Source organism: Pantherophis guttatus, chromosome 2 (genome assembly GCF_059756535.1).
Source record: "Pantherophis guttatus breed Tessera chromosome 2, ASM5975653v1, whole genome shotgun sequence".
NCBI classification, from domain to species: domain Eukaryota; kingdom Metazoa; phylum Chordata; class Lepidosauria; order Squamata; family Colubridae; genus Pantherophis; species Pantherophis guttatus.
This window is the reverse complement of record NC_142064.1, coordinates 135,231,994-135,249,699: the sequence shown is the minus strand read 5'-3', so window position 1 is coordinate 135,249,699 and position 17,706 is coordinate 135,231,994. Positions and strand designations below refer to the sequence as shown.

At 39.5% G+C, this 17,706-nt stretch overlaps 1 protein-coding gene across 2 annotated transcripts in view; it reads left to right on the top strand.

Moving 5' to 3' along the window:
• The first annotated feature begins 6,470 nt into the window (after positions 1–6,470).
• The window catches only part of TFCP2 (transcription factor CP2), a 45,637-nt gene continuing 34,401 nt past the window's right edge, over positions 6,471–17,706 (top strand). The window contains exons 1-2 of one of the 2 annotated variants that reach the window (XM_034412219.3): positions 6,471–6,640; positions 7,403–7,647. In XM_034412219.3, the coding sequence (XP_034268110.1) occupies positions 7,526–7,647 (122 nt within the window). In that variant the 5' untranslated portion in view covers positions 6,471–6,640; positions 7,403–7,525. Of the gene's footprint in view, positions 7,062–7,402; positions 7,648–17,706 lie in introns of both variants that reach the window. The other variant, XM_087886814.1, reaches the window with a different exon arrangement.

The window sequence follows — 17,706 nt, the reverse complement described above, 5'->3', positions numbered from 1 at the left end:
TCCTACAGACTGTGCGATAGAGTTAAAACCAGGTGTTAGTTTACCTAAACCCCGCATGTATTCTATGACTCCCCTTGAATTAGAGGAATTGCGGCGTTATATAGATCAGAACCTAGCCAGGGGTTTTATCTCGCCCAGTCGTGCGCATATGGCGGCGCCAGTTCTGTTTAAGGAGAAGAAAGATGGAGGGCTAAGATTGTGTGTTGATTTTCGGGGATTAAACGCTGTCTGTATGGAACCCCTTTATCCCTTACCCCTTATGACGGATTTGCTTTCCACTCTCACGACAGGGAAGATTTTTACTAAGTTGGACCTCCGAGAAGCATATTACAGGGTCCGGGTAAAAGCGGGTGATGAATGGAAGACCACATTTAACTGCCCTTTGGGCAGCTATAAGTTCCGGGTCATGCCATTTGGTCTACAGGGGGCCCCTGCAGTTTTTATGCAGTTTATCAATAGTATTCTCTATGATCACCTGTATCGTGGAGTTCTCGTATATCTAGACGATATTCTAATATACTCCAATACCCTAGAAGAACACGTTCGTCTGGTACGGCAAATATTACTGAAGTTGTTGAAGGCTCAGTTGTATGTAAAGCTATCGAAATGTGAATTTCACAAGACAGAGATAGATTACTTAGGGTTTAGGATTTCAGGAAAAGGGATTGAAATGGACCCAAATAAGGTTAAGACAGTGTTGGAATGGCAGGCTCCAAAGACCAGAAAACAGTTACAAAGTTTTCTGGGCTTTGCAAATTTTTACAGAAGATTTATCCCCTCATTTGCTAAGGTGGCTTTACCGTTGACTGATCTCTTAAAGACAAGAAAAAGTGCAGTCGGGAAAGGTAACCTACAACAAAAAATCAATTGGACGATATCATGTCAACGTGCATTTGACACGTTGAAAACCCTCTTCGCTAATGAACCCATACTAAGACACCCTAACACATCAAAACCCTTTGTAATCCAGGCAGATGCAAGTGATGTGGCGGTAGGGGGTGTTCTCCTACAAAGGAATGAACATGGGGTTCTTCAACCATGCGCCTACACCTCCCGAAAACTAACGGATACAGAACGAAATTGGACGGTTTGGGAAAAAGAGGCGTATGCCATAAAATGGGCCTTGCAAACGTGGAGGCATTTGCTAGAAGGGACTAAGGTAGAATCTGAGGTATGGACGGATCACAAAAATCTAGAGGCACTTCAATCGCCTCGTAAACTGTCCCCGAAACAGGCACGGTGGGCGCAGTATTTCCGCAGATTTACCATCAAGCTGAAAGTGATACCAGGGGGAAAGAACTATTTAGCTGATGCCCTATCACGCATGCCACAATTTGAGAGCCAAAAAGAGGAGATAACACAAGCCTTAATACCTTATAAACAGACAGGAAAGCAAGGAAGGGATGTATTCCCGCTCCCCACAACCTGGGTAGTGGAGTTGAGGAAAAAATTAGCAACAGACAGTTGGCTGAAGACCAATCCCCAAATAGTGACACAGAAAAGAGGACTAATGTGGAAAGGAGATAAATTATATATCCCCGAAGGATTTAGAGATAAGGTGTTACGACAATGCCACGATGTAAAAACAGCAGGGCATTTCGGTTTCGTGAAAACGTTGCATCTAGTGAGGAGACAGTTCTGGTGGCCACATATGCGAAAACAGGTAGAGACATATGTACAAGGCTGTCCCGTCTGTATAAGAGCTAAGCCCTTGTCAGGGAAACCGTCTGGTTTATTACAGTCGGTGGCTGAACCACAGAGACCTTGGGAAGATATAGCCATGGATTTCATAGTCGAATTACCTCCCAGCAAAGGACACAATGTAATATGGACTATTATTGACCTGTTTTCCAAACAGGCGCATTTTGTCCCCTGTAAAGGACTACCGTCCGCAGGGCGTCTAGCAAAACTGTTTGTCCAACACGTATATCGACTTCATGGCACACCCAAACGTATAATTTCAGACAGAGGTCCCCAATTTACCGCCCGGTTCTGGAGACGTTTCCTAGGACAATTAGGAACAGAACAGGGACTGAGCTCTGCGTTCCACCCAAATACCAACGGAGCCGCTGAAAGAGCCAATGCCATGGTAGAAAGGTATCTACGTTCCTATGTGTCATACCAACAAACAGACTGGTACGAACTCTTACCTTTCGCAGAATCAGCATATAATAACACCGTGCACAGCAGTACTGGTTATACACCCTTCCTAGTAGTTTCTGGAAAAGAGTTCCCAGCCATCCCCGATCTAGATGTACAAATGACTAGTTCCCATAGTCCAAAAGAATGGACAGAGAAGGTTAAACAGAGTTGGCCACACATCAAAAATGCATTAGAAAAAGCTTCTGAAGCGTACAAAACCCAGGTAAACAAACGGAGACGAGATAACCTACCCTTCAAAATAGGAGAGAAGGTGTATTTGTCCACAAAATATATCAATTTGCGTATGCCCAGTAAAAAATTAGGCCCAAAGTATATAGGTCCCTTTCCCATCACCAAAATAATAAATCCCGTAACGGTATCTTTACAACTACCCCCCTTACTGAAAAGAATACATCCAGTATTCCACAGTAGTCTCCTAAAACCAGCAGCCAAAATAAGAGAGACAGGAACACGTCCAGGGCCTGTGACAGGAAGTTCATACGAAATTAAAAAGATCCTCGATTCTAAAATATATCATGGGAAGCTTAGGTATTTAGTACATTGGAAGGGATACCCTATATCAGAAGCAACATGGGTGAAAACGAAGGATATAGATGCTCTACGATTACTAAAACAATTCCATGAAACATATCCAAACAAACCAGGTGGACACTTTCCCACTTAATGAGAATAACCGAATGTTTTTATGTCCCTACAGGAAGAGACCTGGTAGGGGGGGCCGCATGTCGAGTGTCAGTCATTCCCTCGACACATGCTCCCGGGGACTGTGACAAGCCAGAAGAACAGAGACACGGTGAAGGGGGGTGTTGTAGCGTTTAGCAGGGCACGGTGATATCAGGTGGTGGACGGTATAGGGAATCTGGGGGCAGGGTCAATAAAACGATGTCAAAGGAAACAAACGCCCTTCAATACGAGGGACAGCGCGATCCGGAAGTAACTGAAGGATTAAATAGCGCGGTCACTTTAAATGCACAATTGAGCAAGGGAGGGGCGCTTGGGGGCGTTCTATAAAGCCAGATAAGCGAAGGAATCGGGCGTCTCCGACTTTGTTTTTCATCAGAAAACTTCAGCGCTTTACTGAATGACCACCGTGTAAGCTACGATTAAACCGGATAGCTCCACCTTTGAGTGTGTGCGTGTGGTGTTTGTTCGGCGGAGCACAGGTGGTTCCAGAGGAGGCTGACACTCTGATTAATTAGCAATTAATAAAAAATAGCCAAGCATTGCATCTTAAAAGCAATAACAAAATGAAACCAGCAGAAACAAAGTTCGATATAGGAAAGAAATATAAAAGGAAGTTCAATTGCTATTCTAACAGAAGCTACGGGTCGGGTAGATGGCAGAAAAGGAAAAAGAAATATTTAAAAGTTGTTAGGTTAGTTCCCCAAAGAGGATTCTAGGAATGGGAAGAAGAGAATAAAGCAGAAAAGTTATTCTTAGTCACACCATATCTAACCTCTTGCATTTTTTTTACAAGATTGGATAAATTATATATAGAGCATCAGCTATACAGTACATTTGAGTAGATTTAGTTTATATTTAGTAGAGAGCTACAAATACAGATAGTCCTCGACTTACGACCACAATCGAGCCCAAAATTTATGTTGCTAAGTGAGACATTTAGTGAGTTTCACCGCATTTTACATCCTTTCTTGCCACATTTGTTAAGTGAATCACTGCTTGTTAAATTGTTAAGTTAGCAACACGGTTGTTAAGTGAATCTGGCTTCCCCATTGACTTTGCTTGTCAGAAGGTTGCAAAGGGGGATCGTGTGATTCCGGGACAATGCAACTCATCATAAATATGATTCAGTTGCCAAGTGTCTGAATTTTGATCACTGACCATAGGGATGCTGCAACGGTTGTAAATATGAAAAATTAGGTTGGGGAACCTAACATAAAATCTTTTAAATGCTTTTTTCAGTGCTGTTGTAACTTCAAATGGTCACTAAATGAACTTTGTAAGTCAAGGACTGCCTGTATTAGATATTAATGCCTGCAGACTACTCTTTTTGCTAGTCACTATTAAAAAATAGTATTATTTGCTCTGATCCAATAATGTATTTTTTCCACGTGCTATTCTGTATGTTGCTTTTCTGATGCTCTTATTATTGATTATATTTGGCATAATCAATATGGGTGACATAGGGGTAACTAATTGACAAATAAAAACCCCAGAGAAGGCTAATAAATGAGCTGTATTGAGGGAAGAGGGAAGAAGGGAAGATTGCAGTTCCTACCGAAACATTGCACAAAGCATCATGTATTCTCACAACTGGGGAAGAATAAAGGATTATAAGTGCCACATTTCTGCTGATCGTATCTGATTTGGAACTTTTTGCAACCCAGTTCTCAATGTTTTTCCCAATACCGTACATATATATCTCCTTTTGCCTTCACCAAGGACTAATGAAGATGGGACCACACTACAACCTGGTGGTGGCAGCATTGTGTCAATGACCATGGAAGAACAAGCTTAAGATTGATGAAGGAGATGCCAAACCATCAAAGAAAGATCCACATTTGGAAACAAGCCACTTATCTCTCATTTCATCTCACTGATGTTATCGATATAATAGTATAATTGGTGTAACATAAAATTGAGAACTGTGTCTTGCCATAAACTCCATGCCCTCAAGCGAGCAATCCTCTCAGTTTCGGTTCTCTGACTCAAAAGAATTGTTGCAAGGACAAATGTTATCTGATGTGTGCAAAACGCTTTGAACACTTGAAAGCAGCAGTGCTGTTAGGAAAGTTCTGAGCATAAGTCCAGGGGTGTGTTTAGAGAGAACTTTCCTATACATAAGAGCAGCACAAAAGCAACACTTTTCAATAAACATTTCCGAATTTTATCTGTGGTTGGCTCGCACACCTACATCTGAGCTGAATTTCTAACCATCCTTTAGTCAGTTGAAAGTTATGCTGTTGTGAAACCAACTGTCCCATTGCTGATATATATCCACTTCTTTAAGAGAAGATTTAAGAAACCTCCTTCCCAAATAATAGGTGACAAAATCTAACAGATTTCATACGTCTGGAGAGTGCTGTTGTCAAAACAAGCATAAAAAATGCAATCTTACACCAGTACAGCTAAACACAGCCTAAGGCTGTTTCCTTCTGTAGGATGGGGGTGGGACAAAGGCACCGTCATGGCAGAAGAGATTTTATCAGAGCATAAATGCTTTGGTTAGGCATAAATGGGGAAGGGCTCTTCAACAATTTTAAAAGCAACAAAAATCATGGCATGACTTTCTGAAAACTGCACCTCACCAAAAAAGCATATGCCTTTTTCCTCACTTTTTTTTTTTAATTCAGAATGAATATTCAATCGCAAATCAAATCAACCAATGATTATGCCAAACAAGTAAGATACACATGAATGGACATGACCCATAGGTACTGCTGCAAAACAAACAAATAAAACTCCCTCCATAATTTAAATAGGACTTCCTCTCTAGTCTAAAATAAATGTGCCTAAAATTGTAAGCCTTAAGGCTAAGGATGAGCTTTTATTCTTGGAAGTGGTCTCTTCAATCTTGATTCCTGGCGGGTGCCTAGTCAAGTCGCTGCAGTTTCCTAGGCGAGATTTCAAAAGTAGTTTGCCATTGTCTCCTTCCTAATGTTGTTGTTGTTAGTTGCGAAGTCGTGTCCAACCCATAGCGACCCCATGGACAACTTTCCTCCAGGCCTTCCTGTCCTCTACCATCCCCCGGATGCTGACTGCTTGGGCAGAAGTAGAACTCAAGCCTCCTGGTTTCTAAGCAAGTGCCTTTAACTACTACACCAAACTTGACTTTCGAGTTTTGTTTGGATCGTGTAATTAAACATACTTAAGATCAGTGGTGGGATTCAAGTAATTTAACCACCGGTCCTTTGCCCTAATGATTTCTTCCAACAACCAGTTTGCCAAACTGCTCAGAAAGTTAACAACCGGTTCTCCTGAAGTGGTCCGAACTGGCGGAATCCCACCACTGCTTAAGATCCACTATACTTGAGGCGCCGTATTCGTATGCTAAATTTAGGGAACTATTCCCAAAGAACCCTCTCCGTCCGACTGCTTTGACTGACTTTCGCCTAATGCAGGATGCCGCTGCCCCATCAACCTCACCTATTCCCCCCTCCCCCCCCCCCCCAACCTTCCATTTACTCTGCCCAGGCTTCTAAAACCAGCACCTAAGGAACCTCCGCAAGCCCCGCCCCCTTCTCTTTACTTCATCCCCGCAAGGCTCTGACTCGGCCTGGAAAGCAAGGTGGGGGGGAAATGGAACGGAGCTTCACTCTCACGATTCGATTGGACAAGCGGAAGAAGGGGCGGGAAGGAGAGCCCCGATTGGCTTCGGCAGCCGAGGGAGCGGGCGGGGACCGGCGCGGTAGCCCGGGTGGGCTGCTGCATGTAGCGGCGTCTTCATCTTTTTTTTTTTTTTTTTCTTTCCCGTCTGCCTCCATGTTGAGTGGATCTCGGGGCTGGGGGAGAGAAGGTGCCTAGTTTGCTTTGGGGGCTGCCGGGCTGGAGGGAAGCCGTTCCCGCGCTCCTTTAGAGCGGGATCTTGCTGTGCTCGGGATTTTTTTTTTTTTTTTGCTGGGCTGCAACACTAGAGGAGCCTGGGCAGAATAGGTGCATGCAAAGGCAAGGGTCGGATGGATATAGCAATGGTGCTGCCCGGAAGCGTGGGTGGTTTTGGGGCCTCGGGAGTAGGAAGGGTCTTTTTTTTTTTGCGGGAGTGCCGGCATGGCTGGTAATCCAGATCACCGGGCTGGCTGTAGAGACGTGGGTGGGTGGCTGGGTGGGACGTGTGATCGATGGGACGCCCTCCTCGTTTTGTGCGTGGCTCTTCTTTGAGTAGAACCGGACAAGATCCGCCGGGGTGGCCGACTTGGGACGGAGAGTTGTCAAAAGAGGTCCCGGTGCCTTTGCTTACTTGGGGTGGGGTGGGGTGGGGGGGTCTCTCTCTTTTACGGAGGGCTGCGGCCGCTTTGCAATCCAAGAGGAGCGGAAATCTGGAGGAGGGCGATTGGAGAGCAAACCTGGCTCACCGTCCTTACTGAGCCCTTGCAAAAACTTAAAAAAAAAAAAAAAGAGTTTGTGCGGAGTAAAGGGGGTGTTAGTAGGGCTTGTTTGCAAACACCGCCATAAGGGGCAGCTGCACCTAAGGGGAACTGCATGTGTTGGTGAAGGAAGAGAAATGGTCTCCCACGCCTTCTGTATCTTAACTGTTTTTGTTTGTTTGTTTGTCTTAAAGAGGTGGTTCTGGAGTGGGCATGGTGGCCGGAGCCCCGACGGCGGCATCCTAGCGTGCCTTGGGAGATTCTGGAAGAGTTGCTTCTCTATCCTTAGCTAGCCAGCTGCTGAAACCTCTTCAAAAATGGCTTGGGCTCTGAAGCTGCCCTTAGCGGATGAAGTCATCGAGTCAGGCCTAGTTCAGGATTTTGATGCCAGCCTTTCTGGCATTGGCCAAGAGCTAGGTGCTGGTGCGTATAGTATGAGGTAAGTCAAGGAGGTGCTTTTGCCCATTTTTTCCCCCCAGAGAGCTTTTAACGATGGGGAAATGCTGCACCCAAAAAAGATTGAGCTGGGAATGTTCTGAGTGATGTCACGTGGAGGAGGTGTGGTTAGAGCAAATGCGCTCTAATATCCACCAATCCCTACATGGTGCCAACAGGGAATGCCATGGGTTCTGCATCCTATAACCAACTGGATCAGATACCTCACACTTGGCTATACAAAGTGTGAAGTATCTGATCTAGTTGGTTATAAGGTGTAGAACCCATGGCATTCCCTGTTGGCGCCATGTAGGGATTGGTAGATGTGTGGAAAGTGATTAGTTGCATGCCCTTTAAAATGGTGGGTGAGTTGCACATTGCATTCACGGATGTGCCTCAAAGTTGATCCTGCCAAAATGTTTGTAGCACGATATGGCTTGTAGTAAAGTGGTCCCCAACCTTTCCAGCTTTGTGGACAGGTGGGGGCGGAGGTATTAGAAGAAATGGTTCTGTGCAAGTAGCAGGTGCGCGTGTATGCAGCTTCATTTGTGCAAGTGGTGGGCAAATGGAGCTGCTTGCGTGGCCCTATTCCAAATGGGCTGTGGCCCATTACTGGACCGGGGATTGGGGACCCCTGTTGTAGTATGTATAGATTTGTAATACGATGTTCTAGATGAAAAAATTACCATGTTATATGATGAATAAACTTGGAAACTTTAGTCTTGATTCAAGTTCAGCCTCATATTTGAAGTAATTAAACATATTGGCAATAAATCTGGTTGAAAAAGAAATATTTACTCTTAATTTTGAATGGTTACCTTGTACTTCTTTTCTCAAGATGTCTTAATGCACTCGTAATATATTGCATAGAACAAACTCTTGCTTTAAAAGTATGTACTGGTGAAAGTTTTATGGAGCACATAACAAAGTAAACCTGCTCTTTCCTACATACTTTCATTGCATAAATATCGAAATTAAAATGTTTTGTAACTAAAGGAGTTCTTATTTAATTTAGTATATGGCTTCCTAACTTTTTTGTAAATAGAGGAAACCTGCAGTCCTGCAGGCTATCAGTTTGAGCAAAACTATTTAAAGAAGGGAGAGCATGTCAGCTGTTTTTTTATTATAAACTAATATCCACATTTAGCTACATAAATCAGGGTTTTTTTATCCACTTAATTCATATTTATAGGATTTGTTTCCTTTCCACTGATAAAACAATCTCAGAGTGAACTAGAATGTTAATATAAAAATGTTAACAGTGAAAAAAGAAGTGAAACCATTAACTGTAAATATAAGAGGAAAAACATAATAAACATAGTGTTAATATTGAATGGTGTGCTAATTTATTGCACCAAATCAAAAGCTTAATGTCCCTTTGATTGTTGGTGTGTTGGTAATAAAACTGTTGTAAATTCAACTATCTCTTGGTTGGATGCATATGTTGTGCTGAGCCATAATATGGTTTGTTTGGTTGAATAAACCATTTATTTTAGGTCAGTAACAATACTGGCTTATAATTCTAAAGTCAATAAGATGACAAGCCATTATTTCAAATTTTGTTTTATTGTTCTAAAAATATAATTCAATTAGTGAACGGGAATGGAGGTTCCGTGTTTATTCCTAGATTTAACTGAACATGTTTGTGCCTTTTTCAAACTATGATTTTGCATTAAGCAAAACTTTTTATTTAAATAAATCCATTATTGTCCCACAAAAAATAAACTGCAGACTTAGAACTCTGTAAGCCTGACGTTCCATCTCTCGGTTTTTTGCATATCTGCAAGGTCAAGACTTAGGTTGTTGTCATTATCTACCCTGGTTGATTAGATAATTCATGCCATGTACTTGCACTGAATCCAGGAAAAATAAAGATTAAAGTTCCACTCACATAACCTAAAAAAAGGGAGTTTCCTAAGAACTAAGGAAGGTGTAAGCATTGTGGTATCTACAGATACCATCCTGGACTTGCATATCTGTAGTTTTACAGCAGAAATCAGGCTGCTTCCAAAATACCATAAAAAGTTCCTGTGTAACTGGTTTATGCCATGTGATATATATGACACTGCCAAGAAGGACATAGACTTTGAAAAAGTCTGATTTTATTACAGTATATGTCCATGTAAGAATTTGCTTTTACAAGTTGGTTTTTAGATTAATAAGTGTAAAGGAAAGTCTTTCAAAATGTATTCCCTTGGAAAAGCTAAACTGTTATGGATTCAGACTGAAGAAGGAGTACAACATTGAGAAGATCCGTGTTTATTGCAACAATCATTGGATGCCTGCTTTACAAGAAAGAGAGACCTGCACAATGGAAAAACAAAGATGTTTATAGGGCTACAAGGTGGGATATCCAGGGATGTGACTTGCAAGCTAATTTGGAGTAGCTAGGCAGATTTTTGTTAATGTATTTGGGATGAGTTCTGTTGTTTGGCAAAATGGGCCTTTTAGGAGGGCAGCAGAAGTTCATTGTGAAGGAGATGGAATTTTGAAGTCATTGGTTGATTGAAGATGGAATGATTGCTATGTTGTAGTTTCCTTTTAAGGGCTGCCCTTGTGCTGTACATGAGCTGGTGAGGAAGCTTTTGTTCTTTATTTTGATGGGATTGCAGGGGACAGAAAGGGTCAGATTAGGTCTGATGGGATTAAGCAAAAAGATGAACTGGGGTTGATCTTGATCATGTCCAAAAACAGGGAAGAAAAGGGTGTAACTTCATTTTTGTTTGTTAGGCTTATTTTCTCCATACTAACTTCAAAAAGATAAGTAAGCATCCATAGGACATGCAAACAGAGGGTTTTTTTCTTCTTTGCCAGGGGTGTCAAACTCAAGGCCCATAGGCCAAATCTGGCCCATGGGGTGCCCTAGAAACAACGAAGGACTGGCTTTGCCAGTGAAAATGGAGCTCCTGCAGGGGCCTGCAGAATTCCCCCAGCCTCGCATGATCCATCACAGGTGCCCCCAACACGAGGGATGTCGAGCTGGCTACCCCCACTCACCCCCGAGGTCAAACACAACCCTGATGCGGCCAATGAAATTGAGTTTGACACCCCTGTTCTATGCTCATTTTTTTTTCCTTCAACAAATGTATTAGGGTAACAAAAATGTTAAAATCAAATGCAGTAGTACTCAAAAGTTTATATACCCTTTTGAATTCTCAATATTTGTGCATAAATATAATCTAAAACATGATCTGTTCTTGACATAAGTCCTAAAACTAAATAAGCTTGAACTGAATAAAAACAAATGAGTCAAAAAGGTTTGTTTCTTTATTGAGGAAAATGATCCAAGGCTACATATTTTTAAGTGTGTTGACTCATTGGTTTCATTGGATTTTCTGTTTATCTAATGTAGGACCTTTGTGGAAAATAAATCACCTTTAGGTCATGTTTATGCGGAAACATTAAAAATTCAAACAGGTGCACAAACTGTTAAGTACTACTCTGTATCTCAATGCCACATTATGCATACAGTAGCTATGGAAGAAATAATCAGCAATTTTGGTTAAATCTAGAAGGCAGCTAATAGATAGTGCAATGACTTCAAAATGGTTATTGTTCTACAAGAATAAGAGAATTATAACAAAAACATTAAAACCAACAGACAAAATGAAGGAACTGTAAGAAACTAGGCTGCAATTAAATCTAATAGAAACAAAGAGTTACAGAAGAAGATAACATTTACCAAATAGAAGAATTTTGAACATGTAAATAAAATCTGGGAAATTTATTAGCTTATTAACTAAAAAAAGAAACTCAAAGAATATTAGTAATTAAAAAAAGGATCCAAATTGTTACACTAAAGATCAGAAGTAACAGGAGAATTAGCAGCTTTGCAATAGTGGCAAATATCTGTAGCTCGGGTGTAGAATGAGTGTGAGGGTTTGTTCTCCAAGCTTGTGGATTGGTTTCCAAACATTTCGTTACCAGGTTAGGTAACATCTTCAGCTATTCTAATTCTCACCCTCACTTAGCAGCTTTCTTTGAAGAATTGTGCTCTAAGAGCAGTATTGATGGAATTGCTATAAGTAAATACAGTATATCAAGAAGTTGTTCATCAAATAATACAATGACAAATGTAGGCAAATATTAACTACACCTATAGCTGTTCAAAAAACAAAAACTGCAGTGAAACAAATTGCGAAAAACACCAGACTCACATGGACTGATAGTTCCTGTTTGAATTCTTTATAATACTGAGCTATCAGAATATTTGCAAATATAATAATTTTTTAAAAAAAATTGATTTATATGCCGCCCTTCTCCGGAGACTCAGGGCGGCTTACAATGCGTTAAGCAATAGCCTTCATACTTTTGTATATTTTATACAAAGTCATCTTATTGCCCCCACAAACTGGGTCCTCAATTTACCTACCTTAGAAAGGATGGAAGGCTGAGTCAACCTTGAGCCTGGTGAGATTTGAATTTACAGTAATTGCAGACAGCTTGATGTTAATAACAGTGCTTTAGTCTGCTGCGCCACCAGGCTTCTTAAAATTAAAGAAACAAAGGTAATACCTCCAACATGGAGGTGGTGGGAGCTCATATAGTTCTGATTTATAAAGAAGGAAATTACCCTGAGAAACCACAATCATTCAGTAGACCAATTTTATTGTTACATACAAGATTAGGTTATAAGTTTTTCCCTACAATATTAACTGATAGACTGAAGAAATGTATGTCAGGCATTATACAGAGTGACCAAATTGGTTTCGTTCCTAAAGAAAAATATAAAGGATAACAGAAGAGCCATAATCAATACCACAGAACATATGAAATAAAAAAGAAATCTGCCCTAATTTTCTTAGATGCAGAAAAAAGCCTTTAATAATTTGCTGTCAATGCCAGCGGGTTCTGAATAAAATGGATCCCAGAGAAAATTTCTCTGTTCAGTTAAAAGTATATATTAATGGCAAAAAGCGAAGTTTATAGCTCATGGAGTACCCTCAGCAGATTTTTTTTAAGTCAGTACAGGAACAAGGCAAAGAAGTCCATTCACTTCTTTGATTTTGCATTAGAAATACTGGCAGAAAAAAGGATCTGAGGTGACAAACAAATAACAAGCCTCAAAATCCACGGACAGAAATATAAGCTTAAATATTTATATAAATATTTAAGCTTATATTTCTGTCCATGGATTTAATGTAATATTAATTCTTACAGAACCACAAATAGCAAAAAAAGCAGCTAATGAACATGATCCATAAATAGGGAGGATATTTGGAATATAAAACTGCTGTTCAGTAAACAAAAATAATTTAAAGATTTTTAATGCAAGAAAGAATTTTCTGCAAAATAAAAATAAAAATCTGGTCGTTAGCCCACTTAGCAAAATAACTTAGTTTGCACTTAATAGGAAAAAATCAAGAAACTTGTCAGAATAACTGTCAGATTATGGCAAAAGATTAAAAAAGGTGGAAGAACCTAAAACTGTCTTGGTTAAAATCAATTGCAATTATTCAAATGAATGTTTTACCCAAGATAAATGATCCATTTCAAATGTCCTAATCAGAATTTCCGAGAAAATTTTATAAGAATGGCAAGACAGTGTCAATAAATTCATATGGAGTGGGGAACGTTCTAAACAAAAGAATTCTGTAAGACTCTAAACCAGAGGTGTCAAACTCGCGGGCCAGATGCGTCACCCGCTGGCCACTCTCACCCCCATTTTAGCGAAGGGAAAAGTCATGATACATCACGTGACAAAAACATGACACTGAGTTTGACATCCCTGCTAAAGCAAGAGGTGGCCTTGCCTTCCAGATTTTGGATTTTATTATAAAATATCGTAGCAAGCTGCTTAGCTTGGTTAACAGAGTTGGTAAAATTTCTACACAGCAGAATGGCCATTTTGGAAGGAGCTGGTTCAGTCAATGAACTTCATAGATAATTAAGCTAGAAAGATTCAACAGACAAAGCTTGATAAAACTATGGAATTGTATAAAGGAAATAACAAGACCAACATTTGCACCCTTACCTGCTACTTCAAATGCTTTTCATGGTTGGAGACAGCTATAGCAAAAGGAAGGTAATTTCATATGTTGATACAGATAATCCTTGACTTACAACAGTTCATTTAGTGACTGGTGGAAGTTACAACATCACTGAAAAAAAGTGACTTATGACCATTTTTTATACTTATGACTATTACAGCATCCCTGTGATCACATTATCAAAATTCAGATACTTGGAAACTGACTCATATTTATGACTATTGCAGTGTCCTGGGGTCATGTGATCACCTTTTGCAACCTTCTGTTAAGCAAAGTCAATGGGGAAGTCGGTTTCACTTAACAACCATGCTACTAACTTAACAATTGCAGTGATTCACTTAACAACTGTGGCAAGAAAAGTCATAAAATGGGGCAAAATTCACTTAGTAACTGTCTCTCTTAGCAACAGAAATTTTGGACTCGGTTGTGGTCGTAAGTCGAGGGCTACCTGTTTAGTCTACTTAAGTTTCTATGAATTTAAAAACAGCAAGAATTCAAAATTATGAAAAGAGACTGAAATCTATAATGGTGAGAGAAAATTATGAACTCTGTAGAACTAGCTCTAATCCGTAATTTAGACTGAATGAGTTGACAACATATTAATTTAGATACACAATACAAAATACAATAGATTGAACCCCACTTGAAGAATCCAGTTTATATTTACATATTATATATAATGTACTAACACATTACTATCACGGGACAGTAGCAAAGAATAATGTTACAATGAAAGGACTTATCTTCATATATTTCATTATAATGACCTTAAAGGCAATGCAATATGCATTGTCCTGAGAATAATACCATTAAAGTAATGGGACATTTGAGAGAAGATGCATGTAGAACTTCATGGTCAGGCTCCAGAAAAGCTCATTAGGATAGTAAGAGATAAGAAAGCAGGTTTGATGAAATAAGGTCGTCTGTTCAGAAAATTTTGCTTCATATCAAGGAAAAAAAACATGTACTTAGTCTGAACCTTATTTCCAGAAAGTTTTATTATCTTGGAAGTAACTTTTATGTCATTCATTTTATTTTACAGCAAGTGGGATTCCTTATTGCTTTGAAACCTATATATCCTGTCCATCATAATTCTTGTCCTAGCCATAACCAGTCATCTGTCTGATCTTCACTAACTTATTAATATGTTTAAAAAATAGTAAGAAAAGTTTATTTTGGTGATTCCGATAAATTATGTGAAAACATGCTACATGACTTCTTGTTTTGCATAATCATGGAAATTTTACAGTTTCTGCAAATTATTCTGCTGCTTGCCATGCAGGGGCTGGGCTGGGAAAAGAACTATATAGAAACTGGTTTTGCATTTAGAACTTTTGATACCATTTACTGGTATTACCTTGATTATTGCTGACCAGATTAATTTTTAATTCACATTTTAAAGTAATATGTATCTGGGATGAAGGAAAAAATTGAGAGTAGCAGAGATTTACCTAGTAGGAATACCTACATTTTTGGCCATAGCAATATAATAGAATATAAGGTGTATATATTTTGTACAAATAATTTAGTTACAATTCCTAATTTATTCTTAAAAATGAAATTAAGATGTGCACAAAGCAGAGCTGTAATATAGTACTGACCTCCTGCTAACTTAATTATTGATATTCGTAGAAAGGCATCATGACTCTATGATGTGGTTGATGTCCAATGTAAATTCAACTACATCCAGAAATAAGTGTCATGCAGTTTACTGTATCATTTTTGTTATTGAAAGAATGGTAGGTTGTGATTATTGGATATGTCATTTCATTCTTCAAGAAAATCAATATTTCTTTTTAAAACAGCATTCCTTTTAAGTAGGAAAGTTGAAGTACTTTACAAGAGATGGAGAGATACAGGCAACAGCCAAGATTCAATCCTTAAAGCTCCATGTGAAAAGGTTGAGACGTGGTTTGTTAGCTTTGGATTAGATCAGGTGACAAGTAGCCTCACAGTTGACGTTGAATCCTGTTTTGACAACTTCCAAGGTTTCTTCAAATGCACCCTCAAACTTTGATTTGTGATTGTTTCAAAAAGTTGTAAGGCTTAACATAATTAAAACTAAATAAAGAAGTACTCCAGTTCCCAGAAAGAAGAAAAAGAGACTAGATTATTGTATTTGCATGGTAGGGTCTTAACTACTTAGTATCACTGTCCTACCTGAAGTGAGCTTTACTATGCTTAAAAGATTAAATATAGACTCTGATCACTTAACGTTGTGTGGTCCAACCATTATGTCTTGGGGAACATATTTACTTAATGGGTTTGCTTGTAGAGTTAATACAGTCACTGTGATTTATTTGTAAACGATGAGTAAATTATAGTTTAGCCTAACATGCCATCTCAAACTTCAAACATCTGGGCATTTTAAACAGTAACATAGCAGATATGTATACCATTCAATCATGGTTAATGGGAAAATATGCACCTACACATATAACTTAGAAATTAGACCAGGGGTCTGCAACCTTAAACACTCAAAGAGCCATTTGGACCTGTTTCCCACAGAAAAGAAAACACCAGGAGCCACAAAACCCTTCCCGTGCCTGACTATTTCTTGAGCGGCCACAAAACTAGTATACGTAGTTGAATTAAACATTCTGTTTTCTTCTGGATTTTTTTTTTCTTGGATTTATCCATGGTTGGCCTACCAGGGGTTGAAAAGCTCAGTAAATCACATGCCAGCAGGTGTCACACATTGGCGGTTGTGACACATATTTTGAGTGACAGGGAGCCGCAGCAGAGGAGTGAAAGAGCCACATGCAGCTCCAGAGCTGCAGGTTGCTGACCCCTGAATTAGACCTACAAAAGTAGGTCCTACCAGAAGAATAGTAGAGGGAACTACGTTTCTTCCAGGAGATCCTGTCCCTCAAAGTCTTCTGTCCCAGGGATAGCATTTGAGAGAGTATCAGATTTTTATGTGTTTGTATTTGGCTTGAATGGCAAAGCCCAGAGAGGAGGTATCTTGCCTTTGTATGTACTGAGCCAAGGCTTCTTGCATGCCAGCAAGGAAAGAGAGTGTTGTGTGAGAAATAAACAGTAACTCTTAATGAAGGTTTAGATCCTAGGAAGCACTAGATATACCCAAAATTGCCTCTTCTACAAAAGTAAATGATAATGTTTCTAGGTAAGTCTTTTGTGACTTTCTACCACCCAGTTTTTAGAACTTTATTGCATTTGACTCTGAGAAGGAATAAAGAGCAGGGGGGGAAAAAAAGAATTAATTTCATTCATTTTTAATTTTTCCCTTCAACCTCATCCCTCATAGCTTCCCAGTAGGTGGACGCCCTGTTTTTCCTGTGTATTGATTTCTAGCTTGTGTGGGAAGTTATCCCAGAAGTTTTTACCCTAAATATGCACATGTGCTTGCTTTTTTCCAATTCATTGTTTCAGTATAAAGTGATCATCCATATAAACATAAGTACTTTTGAATTCTGATTGTTCATACATGTATTTGTGAAAATGGTTCTGCTTTCTTGATCCCTTTTTGTAGTGGATGCTGATGCTTGGAACAACTTGTAATATTATGCTGGGATGCAAAAGGCAGATGGCAGAGAAAAATAGAGATTTCTTTTCACTATTAGAAGTAGGGAAATTGTGGATGGGACTGCTTCAAAGTACGTTTGGAACACAAGCACCCATAGTTACTATGGTGAAGAAATAATGAGCCTTAACAAATTCCTAGTAATCCGCATTAATTTCCTGAAAGGTAGGAAGGATTTTATATTATGTTTTTTAGCAGCATCAACCTTAGGGCATCATTCTTAGGTCACAGAAGTTGCTATGCCTTACTCAGAATAAAGACAAATGTTCATGGATATGCAACATTTAGTTGGGTTATGAAAAAAAGTCTTTTGACTAATGACTTTATACTGAGAGGTTGTCAAATCTATTGTTTATTTGAAATGAAGTCTCAACATGTCTTGTAGCATTAAAACCTCATGGGTTAAAAAAATTAGTCCTTGTTTGAATATCTCCTCTGGATCCAAAAGTGCTATGCCATTTTATAAAACCACATTTGCCATTTGTGGGGATGGTAGTTTGCCAACCTATCTACTATTGCTTCTGTTTTC